The sequence below is a fragment of the Anabrus simplex genome, chromosome 1 (genome assembly GCF_040414725.1).
Source record: "Anabrus simplex isolate iqAnaSimp1 chromosome 1, ASM4041472v1, whole genome shotgun sequence".
Lineage (NCBI taxonomy): Eukaryota > Metazoa > Arthropoda > Insecta > Orthoptera > Tettigoniidae > Anabrus > Anabrus simplex.
Window position 1 is genome coordinate 274,892,356 of NC_090265.1, and position 22,827 is coordinate 274,915,182.

The following is a 22,827-nucleotide window of genomic DNA, read 5'->3' on the forward strand; positions in this document are numbered from 1 at the left end:
AAACAGTAAATGTAGTTAGCTGGACGTAGAAGTAACAACATTATTATTAGAAAATATTTTCCGGTTAATCCGAAAATTTCGTAATACGATCAGACTCCAGTCCCAATTAGTTCGGATTAATGAGATTCTACTGTGGTTTATACTCCTCTGCATAGCAGCTAATTAATTAAAAGGCAATATTTGGTATTTTACTAAACCAGCTATCTGCTGTAAGGATTATGAAATGTAACATACAACAATGATCATTATACGCTAAAAATTCATATTTGTGAATCTGACAACCTTATTGAAAATTGTTCTCTAAATTATTTCATGAAACACATGGTTTAAAAAAAGAGAGAAATATTTACAATAATATTTCATTTATACCTTGAGTGATAAAGTAACACAATTAAAACAAAAAAATCAACAGTTACTGGATCAATGTAAACTAATATTTACTGACATTGACAAATATACTGCTGTAAAAATAAAGAAAGGAAATTTTAACAGAAATAATTAAAATTTTATTACATTGATGTAAAAAATACATAGATGCAAATAAATTATGTTGAATAAAATTCATAACATTTTACAGACTTTAGGTATAATAATATATTCATAATAATTTAAATAAATAGACACACAGTTTACCAATATCAATCAGCAAATATATTTCAGAAATGAATTGATTGTATGGTATTAATATATTACACCTTATTTTGGTAGCAGAACATACATTAACATACACACAGTGCTTTGGTGTGAGCAAGGAGAGAGTTTCCACTAATGTTATCAAGAGTTTTGTGAATCTTGTTTCTGCTGGAGTTTAGAATACCAATATATATACACATATGAACATTGTAGTAATGAAATATATATACATAAAAGTTAAATTTCAGCACATTAGAAAGCAGTTTCAGTAGTTTACTGTAGCAATAATAAATGTATTTTGCTGATCCATATTGGTATATTTTAAGGACTGATAAGTCCAATAGCAGAGAGATGCCACAAGTCTGGAAAAGAAATCTCTAGTGTCACATTTAATATTTCACCATGAACACCAGAAAATAACAAAATACAGATGCACATACATTATTTTGGCTTCTCTGTCAATGATATATTAAAACTTTGAAGATTTGTAAGTGAACACATATGTTGTGGCATAATAAATTTCATATGTATTGTTTGCAGTGCTTTTTGGGAAACTTACTGTGTTGTATTTACCATCCAGTGCCCACTGGCCTGAGATCATTTTCAATATTGCTAAAGCTAGCACTTTCGATTATTGTTAGCCCCTGAGTGATGCTGCATGTAGTCAGATCGTCGTTTCACCTTGTTTCTGGAATTAATTTCACGAGCCTTGTTATGACGATCCAAGTGATTACGTTTAAGAGTCTGATAAACTCGACGTTGTTGGATCTGTGAACAAAAATTAAACATGAGAGAAAATATTTAATACAGAAATGTATAGTCCTACGTACATTGCATACACCTTCATTACAGACTGTTATACCTTTCACTATGTCCTCACAGTTTTTACTTTAAAATCATTAAAAAATTGAGTCTCTTGTTTTATATTTCTCCCATTGCTTCTCTCACCCTTTGTCACTGAGGCTGTTATTCTCTTAGATACCCTGTCCTATTCCAATTGCCTCATTTGACCTCACCACTGAAGCTCTCACCCAACTCTACCACTGGTCACATACTGTTGTACAAAAATGCCTTTGAAATGCCTGGTATATTAATCAAAGAAATTGTTGCAAGCCTTCCTGTTTTACTGCTTGTAGATAGGTGCATTTCCTCCAGTTAAAAATATTACCACATCCATTATAATGTCCTATCCATGAACCTGTTGATTACTACTACAGAAACACTGTAAGTCTTAATTCCAATATAATTGGCCCATTATTGGAAATTATATTTTCCATCCAACTCAAGATGCATGGCTAGTGCACGTAGTGGAGGCCACTGCATGGGCTACTTGAAGCTGGCACATGGCACACTGCAGCAAAACGCTGACAACCAAGAATGAATTAGCTGGAAAATATATAATTTCCAATAACAGACCAATTATATTGGAGCTATGAATTTACCCATTCAGGACAAATATTTTGTTCCCTATGAGAATCAAAATCTATATTAACTGCAAGTCTTGTCATATTCTGACTTCAGTGGCACAGTCGATTAGTCACAATCCTTTTATTCCCAAGATACTGGGTTTGATCACAGCTGAAGTCAGTGGTATTCACTTCTGGCACATTAAAGATTTCTTGTAGGACAAAATTCTCACATCTTGGCATCTCCAACAATCTATAGCAATTGATTTTTATTTTTAAAATTAGCTTTACATCGCACCAACACGGATAGGTGTTATGGTTACGATGGGATAGGAAAGGCCTAGGAATGGTAAGTAAGCGGCCTTAGCCTTAATAAAGGTACAGCCCCAGCATTTGCCTGGTGTGGAAAAGGGAAACCATGGAAAACCATCTTCACAGCTGCCGACAGTGGGGTTTGAACCCACTATCTCCTGGATACAAGCTCACAGCTGTGCACCCCTAACCGCATGGCCAGCTTGCCTGGTATTATTATTATTATTATTATTATTATTATTATTATTATTATTATTATTATTATTATTATTATTATTATCCCACATGTTTGGTGTGATATGGTCATGCAGACTGGCCACCATCTAATCTCATGTCATCACAGCTTTGTGCACAGGTGTAGAATCCTGCTGAAACACATACAACCTTCCACTGCATATGTTGTCTATCTAGGGATTCACAAGTGTCTCTAGCACCTCAGTGAAGCCAGCAACATTCACTGGAAGACTAAATGGAAAGAGATGGGGTGGCATAATGCATCCTTTACTATTTACACCCCTAAAACAATCACAGTTATGGGAAACTTGGTGTGCATAACACATGGGACATCAAAAGGATTTGCACATAAGCACTGGACTGACATTTCTCATGTTCATCTTTTTATCATGGTAGAAATTCTTTCATCAAGAAAAAGCCAGAGCAAGTCAGGTTCTTCTGAATGTTTTAACTTGTTTAGCTTTTGCTTTACCTGGAGCTGCCATCATTCTTGTTTGTGCACTGACATGAACTGCCTTTTTTTCATAACACACGATTTATGCTAGATGGCCTCTTACACCATAGCACAGATTGTGCCATCTGACATCTCTGGCTGTGGCCCTCAGTGACATTGTTGGGTTCTCATTAATAATGTACTGCACCAACTGTACAAAATGTTGTATCCTCATACTGTCCAAATTCTGTGAATGCTTTTTATTCTTGGCAGCATGTGACATCCTTTTGTGTGTGTAACAACAGTTACAGCATGTCTTTTGATCTCTTGTATGTTGCCAGGCTGAGTACCTCAGATGGTTGAGGCACTGCCCTTCTGACCCCAGCTTGGCAGGTTCTATCCTGGCTAAGTCTGGTGATATTTGAAGGTGCTCAAATATGTCAGGCTTGTGTCGGTAGATTTACTGGCACTAAAAGAACTCCTGCAGGGCAAAATTCTGGCACCCCAGCATCTCCGAAAACCGTAATAAAAGTAGTTAGTGGGACGTAAAACCAATATTATTACTGATCTGTTGTGTTAGCTGATAATCTGACAATGATGCTCTGAAAATGAAAAAATAAAAAGTATACTAATTAATTTGCACATAACTAAAGGCACACAATTACATGTCCTCAAATAGCTTACTCATCCGTATTACAAAGACTCTTCAAAACATAAGGTTACAAGAGCTTGCACTGAGAAACTTTATTTTACCCACTGCGTAGAAAGGGACCTAAAGTCAAATTTTTCCTTTTCAAGACTCTTTTGGTTATAAAATTGGCATAAGATCCTGAGCCTTTTTTTTAAAAAAAAGTTCTTTCTTTTAGTGCCATACTTGGTAAATATCAACTTTTGATCGTTGCTATTAAGAAAACTGAGAAAAATGCAATTACAGCTTTCAGTAATTTTCTTACCTGTTGTATAAAGTTTTCATGACATTGAGTAGTAAAAACTCTAACTGTTGCATAACTTTGTTAACAAGACCCATAGGTAGCACAAGACAGATATGCAATTTTTTGCAATGGGTCACATATAAGGATACACAGGGGGTTTCCTATTTTTCACTTCCAGGCAAATGCTGTGACAGTTCCCATTCGTAGGCCACAGCTAATTCCTTCCACCTCCTTACCCAGTTTCATTAGCTCCTCAACTGAGGTTGGCATCAGAAAGGGCATCCAGCCATTAAAATATTTCATACAATTTCATCTTGCCTCATCCCCATATCAGGAAACAGGACTAAGGGATAGACATACATATAAGGATACACAGTATTAGAGCACTGCTACACTTAACTATTTAACATAGTCTGCATTCTTGTCCAAGCACTTGTTCCAATGAAAGAAATCTGCATCCAGTCTCTAGAGCCGTGTAAGGACAGCATGCTGAATGGCCATATCACCGCTGAATCACTTACTAGTTAGATGTTTCTTCAACGGTCCAAAGAGATGGAAATAACTGGATGCCAAGTTGGAGCTGTAGGGAGGATGGTCCAGATGGTTGATTTCCTCACCAGGTGAGTGTCACTGAATGGTGCCAGTTACTGTGACACACTGGAGTGTTCACAGGTATCAATTTGCAGAAGGCAACCTGGACTTTTCTCAACAGGTGTTGATTTGCTGCATGCCAAAGCCAGACACCATGCAGCCAACAACATGTGTGAATTGTTACAGTACTTGCAGCGAGAGATAGTTTGTGTGTTTTGTGCATATTTCTAGTTTTTGTTAGCTGTGGGTTATCATTTCAAACTACATTATTTTTTTCTTAATTTATTTGACAATGTGTTATAAGAAAATCTTGCCCCTGGGATACTGTATCTCCCAATTGTATCATACTTTCATAACAATAATAAGAGAGGCAAAAATAAGAATATGGGAAAGGATTAATTTAATCATTGGTAAGTAGAAGAAACAAGATTGAATAGCCTTACTACTATAAAATTCTTGGAATATAAAACAGACTAACAAGGATGCACCTGTCATTTGGGATTCGATTCATTTTTGGTGGGGTTATAGAGCACGGTCAGAACAGTTACAGGTCTAAATATTATGATGCAACTCCCCTCCATTTCCAAAAAATATTGATTTAAAAATTTTGCTTTGATTTAAATAGACTAAAAGTTACACATTTGTGTTAGGGTATGCTTAGCGCTTGTGGGGTCGCGTCGGTTTCCCATCCTGGCGATCTGGGTTCAAGTCCCACCATCAACAAAATTTTTCTTTTTAATTTGTTTTTTAAAGATGATTAATGTTTGGATGCTTATTATTAATTTATTACATGAACACAATGTTACAAATAAATTCAATGATATTCATATGTTTCTTGACAAGAAAATTGCAAATAGCCTACTGGTACACAATTACATGATTACGGCTGCTGACATGAACGCGGGTGGTAGCCTACTTATCATAAAAATAGAAATTTACTCAACACCATGCACATGTAATGAAGGCTGAAGCTTGACAACTACATGATTGTTTCAAATCGTTCTGAGCAAAACACAGTTGATTCACGTTCAAAAACGGCTCCTTGTCATCATAGAGCCTGGTCACAAACCAAGCCAATCGTAACATGTTCCGAAATATTGAAGCAGACAACTGATGATGAATTATCAAGTGAATTAGTAAACAGTCTTCTCTTGATTGTATTTTGCATCCACTCCTACACAGCCCAGTATTCTGTCAGCCTGTCTGGGAAGCTCCTGCCAAAAGTGTGTGTCTTTGCAAGAAACCACTGGATCATTTGGACCACAATTTCAAAAATCTATTAACTTTTTTATAAGGTCTTTTTGAAAAAATTAATAAAAGATTTGCCAAGGAGGAAGATTTTATATTTTTCCTCGACTCCTGGGGTAGTCAAACAAATCCAGCTTTATACAATGAAATATTCCAAGATGACGAAGGCTTGCCTACATTCACTTTTACAATAATTCCACCTAAATGTACACCACTGGTCAGCTGTGTGACATTTATTTCTACCGTCAAGTCAAGACTTTTATAAAGAACCTCCAGCTTACCGGACTTTGAAGAAGTTACCACTATGTTATGATACCTTCCAAGTACTTAAAAACAGATTTTTTTGAACTTGTGGTCCAAATGATCCAGTGGTTTCTTGCAAAGACACAAACACTTATGGCAGGAGCTTCCCGGAGAGGGTGACAAAATATTGGGCCATGTAGGAGTGAGTCACATTATTCATGTTCTTGTGATAGTCAAGCATCCTTTGATTCCCTTTTACTAAGTTCCGTTTCAGCACTGACTGGTACTGGCATCCTGCTAATTAAAGAGCAAAACATAAATTGAATGTAAACCATACATATCTTGTGTTTCTATTTCATTATTTTTAAAATAAATGTTCGTACCCGTTTAATCTGTATTAAGGACAAATTTGTCATTAAACCTTGGAATAAGAGCCCGCGCTTGCAATCTTAAAGTTTTGCCCAGATTCAAGAGTTTTAGCTATTGTGCTTGTTTTAGGCTCTGACACCAATTTGCTCACCTTCCTCTGGACTATTCTATGCCTTTTCTTAAAGATGATCACCCAGGCTTCACAAGCTTTAAAGTCAAGGTCAGAAAATTGGCTTACTGTGAACAGCGCTCATTGTTGCAGATTTCTTGTTGTGACCGGGCAAGTTGGCCGTGCGGTTAGGGTCGCGCAGCTGTGAGCTTGCATCCGGGAGATAGTTGGGTGTGACCCCCACTGCCGGCAGCCCTGAAGATGGTTTTCTGTGGTTTCCCCATTTTCACACCAGGCAAATGCCGGGGCTGTACCTTAATTAAGGTCACGGCCGCTTCCTTCCCACTCCTAGACCTTTCCTATCCCATCGTTGCCATAAGACCTATCTGTGTCGGTGCAACATAAACGAAATTGTAAAATAAAAATAAAAATGTTGTAACTGACTGATTACTTACTCTCTCACATCTTCAAATCAGTCAAATAATTTTGTGCTTGTCGTGAATCATCCTGCCGCTTTTAAAGTCTCTCTCCCAACATTTCAAATCTGACTTTTTTTTTTTAAATAGATGAGGCGCTTCTCTCTTTCGTAAAGTTTGCAAACTCCAATCCAGATGCTCTTTTGCCATGTTTACAACCATACTTTTGTAATCACAGTGGCACACAATCTGCATCCTTTTTTCAAGCGGTTTATAATCTACTTCCATCAATGGCTTGGTGTTGGTATTTCAACCATTTTGATTGTCTTTGTCGAGTTGTTGTACATAAAAATTAATTTGTCTTCAACAACAATTTCTTTCTCTGAAAGTACTTTCAACAAAAATACATTTAATTTCTTCTTCTAGCAGCCTATCACTTTCTGTAATAATTTTACTCAGTTTGTAGCAATGATATTGTTTTCGAAAAGAAGTGTCTTGCATTTTTCACTCTCACTTTACCTGTATCATTGTAAACACAGTCTGTCAGTTCTGGTGTAGTTTCTTCTGATCTTGAAGAACCAGGCACTTGGATAGTATCACAACCGAACATATGTACAATACGTTCGGATACATTAATAAACAGGCAAAACTTCTGTTGCACAACTAATGCCCAATTCAAAATGACACAGAAGGGACAGTAGACAGGTTAGTAAAAGGTTCTGAAGTGAAGGGAAAAGGGTGAGGTCCGAAACCAAGAAGGAAGAAAGACCTATAAGGAAGCAGGAAGCGGTGAACACGGCATAGACGTGCACCATGTAAGAGAACAGCATCGGTGACAGTCCGTTCAGCTTGTTTATAGAGTTTGCAAATCCACCTTCTTTCAACACGGTACGTTTACAAACACCTGTCAATCGCTGAATGGGCCATAAAACACACCATATTAAATCAGATTTAAAACATTTTCCATAATTCTGGTGTGCATGAATAAGTTTGTATTATCTCTTTCAAAAATAGACAAAAACAAGTAAACTTTATTTTGTTGATTACACAGAGACTTTAATGTGATAAAAGGAATAAAGTATCAAACACTTCTGACCATGCTTTATAACCCCCACCAAAAATTAACCAAAACCCAGATGACATGTGTAGGAGCATTTTTGAATTTCTGGCTAGTTATAGTTTCACTGGGTGATCCAGAACAGGATATACTGTATATAATACTTTTCTCAGAATTACAAGAATTTCTCTTAGAAGAATTTTCACTAGATTTATATGACCCGGTGATATTTTAAAATAATTTATTCTCACATTTACACTTGTTCCCTAGATACTTAATTTTCACCTTTGAATAAATGATTGGTCCATTGGCCCATAAATGTAGATTTTTCATGGTACAGTTATCATCAAATGGGAACGATGAAATATATCCTGGCTTTCTCTCTCCATGGGACATGAACTTTTGTATCCGAAAGTGTACTTGCTTGCTCCTACCAGCCTATCTTGAGTATTCTGTCCATAATATATGTCTGCTAATAGTGCCTGTCTGTGGTTTGCTCTCTCCTATAGAGTGTATCCTTCTTGGATTATTAATATAAGTCTTATCATTAATGCAAATGAACATAAATATGTAAAAAGAGAAAATTTAATGTATTATAACACTTGATTGTCTCATACCACTGAATGCCAGTAGTTGCTTCCACATTCTGCTGATAGTTATTCTTTTTTACACCATATCTTTATTATCTGTACTGCACTTTCATCACACTGAAAGGAGGTCTAAAGCTTTCCAAGAAGATACTATAGTAGTCTTTTACTTGAATAAGTTTTCAAAACTAGGTTGAAACTAATTGCAACCAACAGACAAAATTTTCTGCTGAAAAATAATTTCTTGTGCTGTAATGTTATTTTCCATTTTAAAAAAAAGGTATTGCCAGTACTCTTAAACTTTAAATGATTACAAACTATGAGTAAAAAATGATGGGCATACCTTCTGAGCAGATCTAAGTTGAAGACATTGTCGTTCTTGTTGCTGTTGCAAGGAATATACAGTCTGTCTTCTAGCGTTAAGTGGAACAACACACTCATCGCTTGGTTCAGGTATACGATGCTCACGAACTGGAATCTCTTCTTCACCTGAAGATGTTGAGACTGATGAACTAGGGGGGAGGGAACCTGCGCGACGAGGTTGAGGGGGAATAGAGAAATGAGATGAGTGCTGATAGACAGACATACTTGGATGTTCTATCAGTAAATTCTCCAAGGGAGAAGTCTCCATGTGGATTGGACCCTCAGAAGTAAAGCATGGAGGAGGAGTCAAAAACCAAGATTCTTCAAATGATAAACAAGGAAGGGAAGATGTAGATGATGACCCTGTCAAAGGGTGGTGATCCTCAATGTCATTTGTTGAACTTACAGAGTGAGGTATTGTACTGATGGCTACTGCTAGGGTAGACAGGCTTTCCACAGAATTGTTCGCTTCATCTTGTCTGTTACCTGTTGAGAGATTTAAAACAACTTTGAGAAATGCACTGATTTTGTGGGTTTATGTATATATGTCTTAAATAAGAACATCTATCCAGCATTCTGGATGACCACAAGGGTCCAGAAGAAACAGGCACAAATATAAATACAGTTGAACCTAAGTTATACGTATATCAAGGTGAAGAGCAGGTTTTATGTACTGTATAACTTAAGGATTACTTACGAATCAGGTTTAGATATTATGTTGTATGATTATTAAAATAATTTTCTCTAATTTCAGCAATAAGATTAAAGGTGGGTTACTTCAGAGATATAAATTAGCAATGCAATTTGTACTTATATTACAAGAATCATGTCATATTTGCAACATTATTAATCAACATTGTTGATTTTGCATCCAATTTTTAAAAACTCTTCTAAAACATTTCTTCTACTAATGACTGTGCAGAGTGAGGTATAAGCAATTCCTAAATCTCCAGCTATTCCAGTTTTAGTTGTAGGAGGATTATTATTGTTGTTGTTCTTTTATGACCACACAGGATCACTTTAGTCAGTCCGTCGTTCAGGTCTCTTCGAAGGGTTTGTTCGGGCTTTGCGGTCCTCCCAGTACTTCTTCAGATGCTCCTATCATCGTGCCCTTTCCTCAGTTGAAAATATGCATGTTGTTGATTTGTTTTGTGTAAGGGTAAAGCAGAGGTTTGTATTCTTGAGTTTTGTATTCAATTTTATCTTATTTGTGGTGTCTTCTGTTGAAAGGCCTATTTCCTTCAGATCCTCTCTTACTTCTCTGATCCATTTACATCCTGTTGTGATATTTTTTTGAGATGAGATTGTGTTGTACTAGTTGTTTCAGAAGTCTCGAATCCTGATTTGATATGTCCAAAGAATCCCAGTCTCCTCTTACGCATAGTATCTGTAATGGGTTCTAGCTCTTTGTACACGACTTTGTTAGGTATTAACCGCCACTGTCCATCTTTCTGGTATTTTTTGTTGATGCAGGTTCGTTTAATCCTCCTTTCAATTTTCTGAAGTCTGACAGTCTTTGATTGTTTATTCAGGTGAAAAAGTGTTTCTGCTGCATATGTAGCTTCCGGTTTTATAACTGTGTTGTAGTGTTTAATTTTTGCATTTATCGATAGACATTTCTTTTTGTAGATATCCCATGTTAATTTTTATGCTTTAGCTAATCTATTTTTCTCGTTTGGATTGAAATTTTTTCATTTAGGTTATGTGTTGTTACTTCTCCAAGATATTTAAATTGAGTTACTATTTTGATTTTATTACCATTTATGGTAACTTCTTTCAGTTGTGTTGGTTTTTGGGGCATAATTTCTGTTTTTTCAAATGATATTTTGAGGCCAATTTTATTTGCAATGTTTTGAAGTTCTGATATCTGGGTTTTTGCTCCAGTGTTTAACAGGACTAACTATTCAGGCAGTTATTCACTTTTAAAGGTCCCAAGTGCACATTTTCCTCTGACTTGCTTCACATTCTCTTGCCCTACATGACCCGCTTAAGAGGCAGTGTGATAGTAAAACACAGAAAAGCCTCTTTTTCTGTAAGAATTGCAAAGGAAATGGTTACAAACTATTTTCTAGGAAATATAATTTTAAGTACACTCGCTGACTCCATTATTTAGGCAGGGTATGCACTTTTACAGCTCCCAGGTGTACATTTTCCTATAATTGCTTCACCTTTTATTTCCCTGCAGGGCCCCTTTAAGATACTTTTTAATAGTAATGAGTCTATATGTTTCCAAAAGGTTCCAGCTGTATGCTTGCCAAATTTGAGCACAGTCCGTCAAGGTGAAAGAAACTGACAAAGAGACCAGGGTTAAAGTATGTGCCGAAATACAGCAAAACATGTTTTTTTCTCAAAAACTATTAGAAATACGAAGAAAGTTCACCTAAACTGCTTTCTGGCAAATTGAATTTCAAGTACACACGGTACCGACCATTGTTCAATAGGACTAACCATTCAAGCAGCATATTACATTTTAAGGGTCCCAAGCATATGTTTTCCTTTGACTTGCTTTACATTTCCTTTCACTAAATTGCCCACTTATAAGATAGTGTAATATTATGTAGTCTGTGTGTTAACCAAAGGTATCAGTTATAAGCTTGGCAAATTTGAGCTCCATCAGTAAAGTAGATTTTACGTGGAAAAAAAACCCACAGGCTTGCAAACGTACAAACTTTGTGATTTATTATTGCTGCCATTTTTGCCTTAAATCATGGTTCTCATGGGAACCCTTTGATATTCCAGGTGATACATAGCCCATGTTACCCAGAATGATATTATCTTACAAATGATAAAAGAAATTTCAAAATCGGTCCAGTAGTTTCTGATATTATCCATCTTAAATAAATAAACTCACAGTCTCTATATATTAGTATTGAATTATAGATTGGAGTAGTCGTGTAACTCTATTACAGTGGAACCTCGATTCTCCATTTTTGGAGGGACCCCGGATCGAATGGAAACCATCAACAATTTGGCTCAAGATCACAAAAATGAAATATGTTTAATTATAATCTTACAAACACTCCTAAACCAAACCAAACCAAACCACAGTCCCAACGGGCCTTCACCTACCAAGCGACTGCTGCTCAGCCCAAAGGCCTGCAGATTACGGGTTGACACATGGTCAGTGAGACAAATCCTCTCGGCCATAATTTCTGGCTCTCTAGACTGGGGTCGCCATCTTACCATCAGATAGCTCCTCAATTAAAGGTAATCACGTAGGCTGAGTGGACCTGGAATTAGACCTCATATCCAGGTAAAAATGCCTGACTTGGCCGGGAATCGAACCCAAGCTCTTTCTTTAGACTGGTGGACTGTGTAGTGAATTATCACATCTCCATTCATATAAAGAGAGACCAGTGTCACTTGACTGACAGACTGTCTTGACAAGGCTCGCTGCAGAGTAGATGAAACGTCAACATCATCAAAATGGCTTAATAACCCTGAAAACAAAACTTTTCTATTTATGGAGGACTTCAAGTTTGTGTAACTAATTTGGATGTTGGGAGGACACTTACACTTCCCATTATTCCGTTGTGGAGAATGGAGTTCTATAGGGATCTGTGTTGATCACCACTCCATTTGCAATTGCTACCAAAAGCAGACAATACCACTGCAGAGCCTGCAATCATACCACTGCTGTAGGTTGAGCTGAACTTTTCCCCTTTTGAAGGATACTGTATGCTGAAGGGTGGTTCCAGGAAGCTATTACATGTACAGTTTCCTTAAACTCTATTTAGGCAGTTTGCACATCCATCATCTTAGTCATTGTGGTGCTGCTATGTTTTTACTAAGCTCTAATAGCATGATTAGATATGAGTTTCCAGCATATTGTTCAACACCTAAATATGGACATTATCTGGCCCAGAAAATGTGTCCTTGCTAATTGCAAGTGCACTTTGAAATTAACCCTCCATGAACAGTATAACTGAGACCAGATTTTAGACAATGCATATGCTTTATTTTTACTTATTATAAGTTAATTTTGAAGTAAAATAAACTCATGTCCTCATCTTCGTCAAGGTGGTGCAGCTCTTTTCAGGCACACCACCAATGGAGGTGAGCTGCATGTACCCTTCTAACCACATGGTAGCTGTCCTGTCAATCTCAAATTTCTGGCAGTACTAGGAACCAAACCCATTCCATAGTCTCATTTAAATCCCCAATCACCCTCCATTCACTATCCCTTCTATCTAGTATCCCACTGATAACAATCTCAGCTTCCTTAAACTTCTTCCGTGCTGCTGTAAACACATCCCCAACATCCTCAACATCCCCAACTGTGTTAGTACCTATTCCTGCTTGCTTTACATTATTGGTTTAGCCCTCTAACCCCCAAAACTGTACCGTATGTATATATCTTAACCTTAAGTATTCTTTTAGAATAGTGGCATAAAATTACTACCTTCTCCTTAACCTCCTCCCTCCTTTCTATTTTCCTGAACATCTGCCTTAAGCTAATTCCTGGATAACACTCAACCCTGGTTCCCTTTCCTCCACATAGACCTGCTTTTCTCACATGCCTGACAAGTGAGTCACCCGTCACCAGAGCCTCAACCCCACCTTCATTAGATCCCCTGCATTTCTGGCCTCCCTTAACTTCCCTGATGCCTGCAGAACTCACTTACTCCTTCCTTTTCTCTCTCTCACTACCCTGTTTCAACTCCCTCTTCCTATCCTGTGCTCTATATTTCTGTAAAAAAAAATCTAACCTAACACCATGACTCTACAGCCCTGAAGGGCCTTGGCCTACCAAGCGACCACTACTCAGCCCGAAGGCCTGCAGATTATGGGGTGTCCTGTGGTCAGCACGATGAGTCCTTTCTGCCGTTATTCCTGGCTTTCTAGACCGGGGCCACTATCTCACCATCAGATAGCTCCTCAATTCTAATCACGTAGGCTGAATGGACCTCAAACCAGCCATCAGATCCAGGTAAAAATCCCTGCTCTGGCCGGGAATCAAACCGGGGCCTCCAGGTAAGAGACAGGCACGCTACCCCTACACCACGGAGCCGGCCACGTTTCCCATTCCTACTGGTCCCTTCTTCTTGTCCCACCCCACCTCTAATACTGACCTGATCTCTTATCTTTCCTCTGGTGATTTACCTGCAGTGGCTCATACCGATTCCTCACCGATACCTTTTCAGGGCTTACTCCCTGCAGAAAACCCTTAACCTTCGTTGTCCTTGACCTTAAGATAATTAGCCAACCTGTTTTCCGAATCTCCCATATTTCTCCCCTAACTACCATATCCTGTACATTGATTGAGAGACCTATCTTCATTCCTGTCCTCCATTATAAGTATAATTATCTCCCTCAAACTCACTCTCTCTTCCCTCATCCTCATTCCCACAATAATATACCTGCCTCTCTCGGCCATTCTTTTCTCTCTTCGAAGAAATTTAAAATAATAAGGAAATATCAACAGAAGTAAAATAGCGTATTCTATGATTAGAAGTCAGTCTATATGTCAGACGAAGGAAATAATGTATACTACACAAATATTTCATGACAATAACACCACATATTGACACAATGATATCAGTGTCTCTTTACACTTTAAGAATTGTTTCCTATTCTTTAACATTATAGCACAACATAAAATGTTTGGAATAAGTGGCATTCATGGGACTCTAAGAAGATACCCTTTAAACTTCAAAAACTGTACTATATGTATATATTTTGACATTAAGCATTACATTTTAGTAGAATAGTGGCGTTCTTGTTTAATCTTAGTAATATTTTATTCTGTACAGTCGCTATTGAATAAGCAGGTTCATCAACAGCTGAAACATAATGTTCCCCACATGCGTATCAACAATGCACTTTTGTATCTACCCTGCACAACCGTTGCAGCATAAGATATTTCAACTTGACACAATTATATCAGTGACTCTTTAAATTTTAAGAATTGTTTCCTGTTTTTAACATACAGTACTTGAACAGCTAAACAAAATAGATCCACATAGCCTATAAAATTTACAATGGAAACTGAAAAAGATCACACTCTAAATTATCTTAATATATCTGTCACTAAAACTGAAGATCACTTAACATACAAAATCTACAGAGAACCTACACAAACCTCCAATACAATAAAAATAGATTCCACTCACCCTAACGCACACAAAAAGGCAGCATACTACAGTATGATATACAGAGCTTTCAACATACTCCCGGAAAGAATTTAAAAAAAGAACTAAACCTAATTCACAAAATAGCGAAACATAATGGTTACAATAGAGATATGATAAACAAAATCATTCACCAAATAAAACATCAACTGAAATCCAAATTAAGTAGAAACAGCAAACCTATTATTATTATTATTATTATTATTATTATTATTATTATTATTATTATTATTATTATTATTATTATTTATAATGTCCAATAATGGACCATTATATTGGTATTATAAATTTACTCATTCAGGACAAATATTTTAAGTTCCCTAGTGGAATCAGCATCTGTATCAATTGAATAAGCAGCTTCATCAACAGGTCGAAACCAGTACTGTGTTTTAATGTAATTTAAATTATTAGACAATTTGTATAATATTGATTAGGTGGAAAACTCTCATCCTTCATACTTGTGTTCCCCCAGTATGGCAAACATCTTTTCGCTCGGTACCCTGCCATATGCTTTCTCTACATTTCGAAACATAAACACAACTGTCTATTCCTCTCGTAACATTTTTCAAGTACCTGGCGCATACTGAAAATCTGATCCTGACAGCCTCTCTGTGGTCTGAAACACACTGGTTTTCATCCAACTTCCTCTCAACTACTGATCGCACCCCTCCCTTCCAATATGCCAGTGAATACTTTGCCTGGTATACTCTTTTTTTTTTTTTTTTTTTTTTTCTATTTCTTTTACGTCGAACCAACACACCTATGTCTTATGGCGATGATGGGACAGTAAAGGCCTAGAAATGGGAAGGAAGCGTCCATGGCCTTAGTTAAGGTACAGCCCCAGCATTTGCCTGGTGTGAAAATGGGAAACCACGGAAAACCATCATCAGGGCTGCCGACAGTGGGGTTCGAACCCACTATCTCCCAAATACTGGATATTGGCCGCACTTAAGCGACTGCAGCTATCGAGCTCGGTGCCTGGTATACTAATCAATGAGGTACCTCGATAATAGTTGCAATCCTTCCTGTTCCCTTGCTTATAGATAGGTGCAATTACTGCTTTTGTCCAATCTGAAGGTACCTTACCAACACTCCATGCTAATCTTACTAATCTATGAAGCCATTTCATTCCTGCCTTCCCACTATACTTCACCATTTCAGGTCTAATTTCATCTATTCCTTCTGCTTTATGACAATGGAGTTTATTTACCATCCTTTCCAATTCCTCAAGCATAATTTCGCTAACATCATTTTCTTCCTCCCAATGAGCTTGGTTGTTCGCGACACCACCATGAAAATTTCCTTTTACGTTGAGAAGATTTTCAAAGTATTCCGTCCACCTGTCCAGTGATTCCCTGGAATCTGTTATGAGTTCACCTGAATTACTCAAAACACTGTTCATTTGCTTTTTCCCTCCCTTCCTAAGATTCTTTATTACTGTCCAGTATGGTTTCCCTGCTGCTTGACCTAGCCTTTCCAGGTTATTACCAAAATCTTCCCATAACTTCTTTTTGGATTCAACAACTATTTGTTTCGCTCTGTTTCTTTTATCTACGTACAATTCCCTGTCTGCATCGGCACTTGTTTGGAGCCATTTCTGATAAGCCTTATTTTTATGTTTACAAGCTGCTCTCACTTCATCATACCACCAAGATGTTCGCCTTTTCCCATCTTTACACACAGTTGTTCCTAGGCATTCCCTTGCTGTTTCTACTACAGCATCCCTGTATGCCACCCGTTCACTTTCTATATACTGAACCTGCTTACTGTCCACTGTTCGAAACTTCTCACTAATCATATCCATGTATTTCTGTCTAATTTCCTTATTGTGGAGATTTTCTACCCTTATTCGTTTGCAGACAGATTTCACTTTCTCTACCCTAGGCCTAGAGATACTTAGTTCACTACAGATTAGATAGTGGTCTGTATCCTCGAAAAATCCCCGAAAAACCTGCACATTTCTAACAGACTTCCCGAATTCGAAGTCAGTTAAGATATAGTCTATTATGGATCTGGTAGGCTACCCCTAGCCTCCCATATGTAGCAGTGAATAGCCTTATTCTTGAAGAATGTATTCGTAACTGCTAAACCCAAGCCTTCCATACCTTCCCCACATTTACCAATCACCCTTTTGTATCCTTCAGTTCTATTTCCATCTCTCGCATTGAAATCGCCCATTAGCACTATCCTATCGTTGCTGTTCACCCTCACTACAATGTCACTCATAGCTTCATAGAACTTGTCAGCTTCATACTCATCTGCACCCTCACATGGTGAATACACCAAGACAATTCTCGTCCTAATTCCTCCAACAGCCAAATCTACCCACATCACACGCTCATTTACGTGCCTAACAGGAACTATGTTGCGTGCAATAGTATTCCTGATAAACAGTCCTACCCCATACTCTGCCCTTCCAACACCTGTCAAGTACACTTTATAATCTTCTATCTCTTCCTATCTCCCTTTATCTGAATATCACTTACTCTTAGTACAGCCAGATGCATCCTCTTTGCTGATTCAGCCAGTTCTACTTTCTTTCTTCCATAAGCCCCATTAATATTGATAGTTCCCCATCGAATTCCATTTCATTCGCCAAATTGTTTCCATGAAGTCCTTCGCCTGTCAAATGAGAGTGGGACTCCATTACTCCCATAGGTCCGAGGCTTGCTTAAAATGTTTTGAGCTTGGTAAATTCATGAAGCAGGATGCTACCCTACTTGCACATTATCCAAGTGAGGATCTCTCCTCTAACAGGTTAGGGACCACCGGTGGAGTGTATAGTCCTAGCCGCCTGAACACAAGGAGGGCCACGACTCAGAGTATGTCCGAGATGCCCACTCACATTCCATAGCAACTGGTATCCCAACTCTCAGGACCACTTACTAGGCCACTCAGCCGTTGCCCATGGTTCACAAACTAAGACGTGACTACAGTAACCCACACCATGAACCATTCCTACAAGCTAACAGAAATTAAAACTGCTCTTAAATACTGAAAGATCGAGGGTAAAAAGTATAAATTATGCCTGAGACTTGAACTACTTACTCAGAACTACAAATAAGTTATTGAAATAGAGGAATCAGCTGATTTTTATTTTTGTTTTCTTTACTAAACTATACCCTTTGTTCACAACCATAGCCAACAATCCAATATTTGAATACGAAGAGTGGCAATAATAGATGACAACACAATGGCTGTTAACTATTTTGCCCGTGAAATACTGTGAATTCTGTTGAAATTCTTTATTTAAACAAAATTTACAAGAGCATTGCGTTATTTAAAGAAATTATTACCTTCGTGATAGTTGGAACCGTTGAACTGCTATTTGAAAGACTGTGTATTGCCTGTATGAATGTAACTGCTTAGGAAGTTACAACTCCTTACAATATCCTGTCTTAGTAAGAATTATATCAACAAACCTACCGATATTTAAATAATTAAAAAGTTGATATTATTTCTTCTTTCTCTCAATCCAGAGATGAAACAAAGTAAAACCTAACCTACAACACACAATATAGTGAACGCCTACGGAACAACTTGATGTAAAAGTTTCAATAAATATCACTAATCTCAATTACTAAAATAAACACTAAAAACCAATATTTGTAGAAATAAATGTATCATACAAACCAAATTAGCTAAATTTCTATAAGTATTAACTACTTTATCATTAAGATAATAACAGAGCACTTGGAACAGCCGACCACTTGCACATCCAACAATACAAATGTAAGCCCACACTCTTGGTCACTAGTATTCCTGTCAATAGCCTTCTTACAAGTTAGAACCTCTAAAGGATTTCTGATCACCTTTCAAGTTAATGGCATTGTTTGATCCCAATTAACAGCACAGTGCTAATCATTGACGATGCATATAACTTTATGGCCTTGCTTGTAAAATGTCTTTTTTTGTCCAACATGACAAATATATTGTTTATAAACTTAACTGTTGAATATCCATATTGATACTATACTCAATTAAATTGAGAGAAAGTCCACTTTTCAATACATACATTATATTATCATAACAGGAAATACACTTGATTGATTTATATCATACGTACATGTTTCGTATCAGTTTTGTGACAAGTATTTATCATGAAGTTTCTTCGAAGATATACAAATTTATTTGACATGTGACAAGTCCCCATTCACCTGTTCTGAACCACTGGAGAAGTGGATTCTTCAAAGACGAAATTCATTCTTATGTACGTCTTACAAGTTACCAGTCAATGATATCATGGTCATAAGGGCATAGGCCGCTTAATATAGATGGGTTAGTGCAGAAATAAAAACACACCCCCTGCTGAAAAATAAAATTGTTCTTTGTTAAACATTATTGATCATTTGCAGAGACTGTTGAGGATGTATTTATGTTTATTACTAAAGGAGTTAATAATAATTTTCCCATTATCTTTGATCTGGTGTGGGCATTCAGCTTGAGACTTTTTAAGATACACATTCTCTTCATTATTTCATATTATAAAAGAGCAAGAATATTGAATAATGCAGATAAAGAAATAACATTTAAATTATGCCTGTTATACTAATGGCACAATGTTTCTTTTTAACTTTGTATTTTGTGGTTGTATGACTATAATAATTTTGTGTGGCTATTTCTAGCCCTTGTACGGCAGACCCTCCGATGAGGGTGGGCGGCATCTGCCCTGTGTAGGTAACTGCGTGTTATTGTGGTGTAGGATAGTGTTGTGTGTGGAGTGTGAGTTGCAGGGATGTTGGAGACAGCACAAACACCCAGCCCCCGGGCCACTGGAATTAACCAATGAAGGTTAAAATCCCCAACCCATCCGGGAATCGAACCCGGGACCCTCTGAACTGAAGGCCAGTACGCTGATCATTCAACCAACAAGTTGGATGGTTGTATGACTAATACATTATAAAAAGGCAGTCCTGGTGTAGGGAGCATGTAACAGCAATGTCTAGAACTGTTCGTGTGTACCTTGGTAGAAATCACTTCCCTTTAGTGTACAGCAATTTATATGTGCATATGAATAATTCACATTCTCAGTTTCTACAAATTTCATGAGCGAGTTCCAAATACAAAGAAAATTATGATTCTTGGAACAAACTGTACAGAACCATTTATTTTTGGTTTTAAAAATTAACCATCTTCACTTTCACACCCTAACACTATAACCAGTTGCTATATGTAGTCTGCTTACTCCTTAACAAACAGTATTTTATTCTTTGCTGGTTTACTTGACTGTGTAGGAGGGATACCGACTTGAAGGTGATTGGGGGATTCAAATGAGACTAAGGAGTGGGAATGAGAGAAACTGGGAGTGCGATTTCTTGATCCTAATGGATGCGTAGGAGATAGGGATCTGCGCTCAGATGGCCTTCACTTAAACCGCAGTGGTACCTATAAGTTAGGAAATTTGTTTAGAGGGGTTATAGACAGGTACAGTCAGGGAAACGGAGTGACCTAAGTAACGGTGATGAGGGTACAGGGAATTGTAAGTCAAGTGGGGATGACATAAAAATGTTAGTGCTCAACTGTAGAAGTAGTGTAAAGAAAGGAATAGAATTAAGTAATTTAAAGAAGTTCTAACCTGTCTCTCCAAATTAACAGAACATACATATCATCTTAATAATAACAATTTCCACTATCTGCATAAATTAGTCGGAGGTCATGCATGACTGTCTATACCTCGCAAATTTGCGTAACAAAACTTACTACCTACATTTGTACACAAGTTGAGCAGCATCTTTCAACTAGAGCCCACATTTGACTCCTGCACACATTCTGCATCCTGTCTGTTATGTTTAAAGCAATATGGATTATTGTGTTTTCACAATTCAGCTTGTGGGCACTCTATTTTAACTTACATTCTGGAAACACCACGTCACGTAAGTTGCATTTTAATTTTCATCTTTCCATAAGATTGGTGTTCACCTTGGTGCTGTTTTCATAGAAAAACAATTACTACTGGTTTTAAGACGAAGATTCAATAATAGTTTCAGACAAGGTTTTAAACTGACATTGTAATAATTTTAATTATTTATGTTATCACGTTTTTAGAAGGGCTTTAATGTTGTTTTTTAGATGTAATGTAATTTGGTTTTTAGACTACTGTAATTTTGATTTTGACTATAGTCTTTTTAATATGTTTACGACTGTTCAGGAACATCATTTTAAGATTTAAAAAATTAAGGCTGAGGATGCTCTTTATATGAGCGAAACGTCCCTTAGAAGAATTAATACCGAGCTCGATAGCTGTAGTCGCTTAAGTGCGGCCAGTATCCAGTATTCGGGAGATAGTAGGTTCGAACCCCACTGTCGGCAGCCCTGAAAATGGTTTTCCGTGGTTTCCCATTTTCACACCAGGCAAATGCTGGGGCTGTACCTTAATTAAGGCCACGGCCGCTTCCTTCCCACTCCTAGCCCTTCCCTGTCCCATCGTCACCATAAGACCTATCTGTGTCGGAGCGACGTAAAGCAACTAGCAAAAAAAAAAATTAATTAATTATATGAAAGTGTAAACACCAATAAAGGTGATTTGTATTGAATAGGTGGACAAGAAATACTTCTTATTATAATTGCTGTGAATAACATCATTCAATACGGAACAACCATGAGGATAATGACCTGTAAGTGGTATGTTCCAAGCTGTCAGTGGAGAGATGGCATGGAATGACATCAGTAGATGAATAAGTTTGAATGGTGTCTTTAAAAGTAGGAAAGATCACAATATGAAGATAAAGTTGGAATTCAAGGGGACAAATTGGGGCAAATAATTGTTTATAGGAATGGGAGTTAGTGATTGGAATAACTTACCTAGGGAGATGTTCAATAAAATTATAAATTTCCAACTTCATTGCAATCATTTAAGAAAAAGCTAGGAAAACAACAGGTAGGGAATATGCCACATGGGCGACTGCCCTAAATGCAGATCAGTAGTGATAGATAGATAGATAGATAGATAGATAGATAGATAGATAGATAGATAGATAGATAGGCACCCATGATCCAAATGTAGGTATCCTAAAGCTGAATGTCCTTCACTTTTAAAACCAAGAATAGACATGGTAATCAACTTTGTTATTGTGCATAAGCTTGCCTCCTAGCAAGAATACAATTTAAATCATGCACATAAAATATAATTTTCTTTCATCTTAACAACAGCATTGTATACCTGTCTTTTCCACCAAAACCCAGTCATCATCTGCTTCAACTGCACTTAGCCTGACCTCAGCAGCCACTGCATTTGCTGGCAAAGGTGATTCCTGGGTGTGGCTGCCTAGGAGATAGTTCGCCAGGTTGCTGAACATGGTGTACTGCAAAGGAAAAAGATTCAATAAACATTACGGCTCTTTATATCTTTGCAACATTTAGAAGTTATCATAATGCTGTTGCATTTTAGAATATAGGTACTGCTCATAAGTCTGGATGGTTCACCTCCCTCTGTAGTAGTTATTAGCTCCTCTTCAGATATGTTCCCCTCCTTGAGTTTTTTTGTTTGTCCAATCCTTGTCCCATTTTACTACAGTGTCCGGTATAATGTGGGATGAATCTGTTCTGGCGGGTTTGTATGACCAGATGCCCTTCCTGATGCCAACCTCATCAGAGGAGTTTATGAGATGAAATTAATGGCACGATATATGATAGTAGGAAGGGAGAAGGTGAAACCTGGTGCCAGCACATAGCCTACTCCTTTTGAATAGCACCAAGGGGTCTGCTCAAGACTTAACGTCCCCATCCGGCAGACAAATCACCTTCAACAGAGTCATATGCCTTCA

At 37.4% G+C, this 22,827-nt stretch overlaps 2 protein-coding genes across 5 annotated transcripts in view; one reads left to right on the forward strand and one right to left on the reverse strand.

Annotated features, from left to right (window-relative positions):
- Positions 1-22,827, forward strand: part of Adck5 (aarF domain containing kinase 5) — a 458,263-nt gene that overhangs the window by 67,229 nt on the left and 368,207 nt on the right. The window lies entirely within an intron of this gene.
- The window catches only part of TP53INP (Tumor protein p53 inducible nuclear protein), a 186,111-nt gene that overhangs the window by 21,175 nt on the left and 142,109 nt on the right, over positions 1-22,827 (reverse strand). For 2 of the 4 annotated variants that reach the window (XM_067159741.2, XM_067159731.2), the window contains exons 2-4: positions 22,224-22,365; positions 8,914-9,419; positions 463-1,401 (exon numbers count right to left, since the gene is read on the reverse strand). In XM_067159741.2, the coding sequence (XP_067015842.1) occupies positions 1,252-1,401; positions 8,914-9,419; positions 22,224-22,359 (792 nt within the window). In that variant the 5' untranslated portion in view covers positions 22,360-22,365 and the 3' untranslated portion in view covers positions 463-1,251. Of the gene's footprint in view, positions 1-462; positions 1,402-8,913; positions 9,420-22,223; positions 22,366-22,827 lie in introns of those variants that run through there. The other 2 variants (XR_010861836.2, XM_067159740.2) reach the window with 2 other exon arrangements.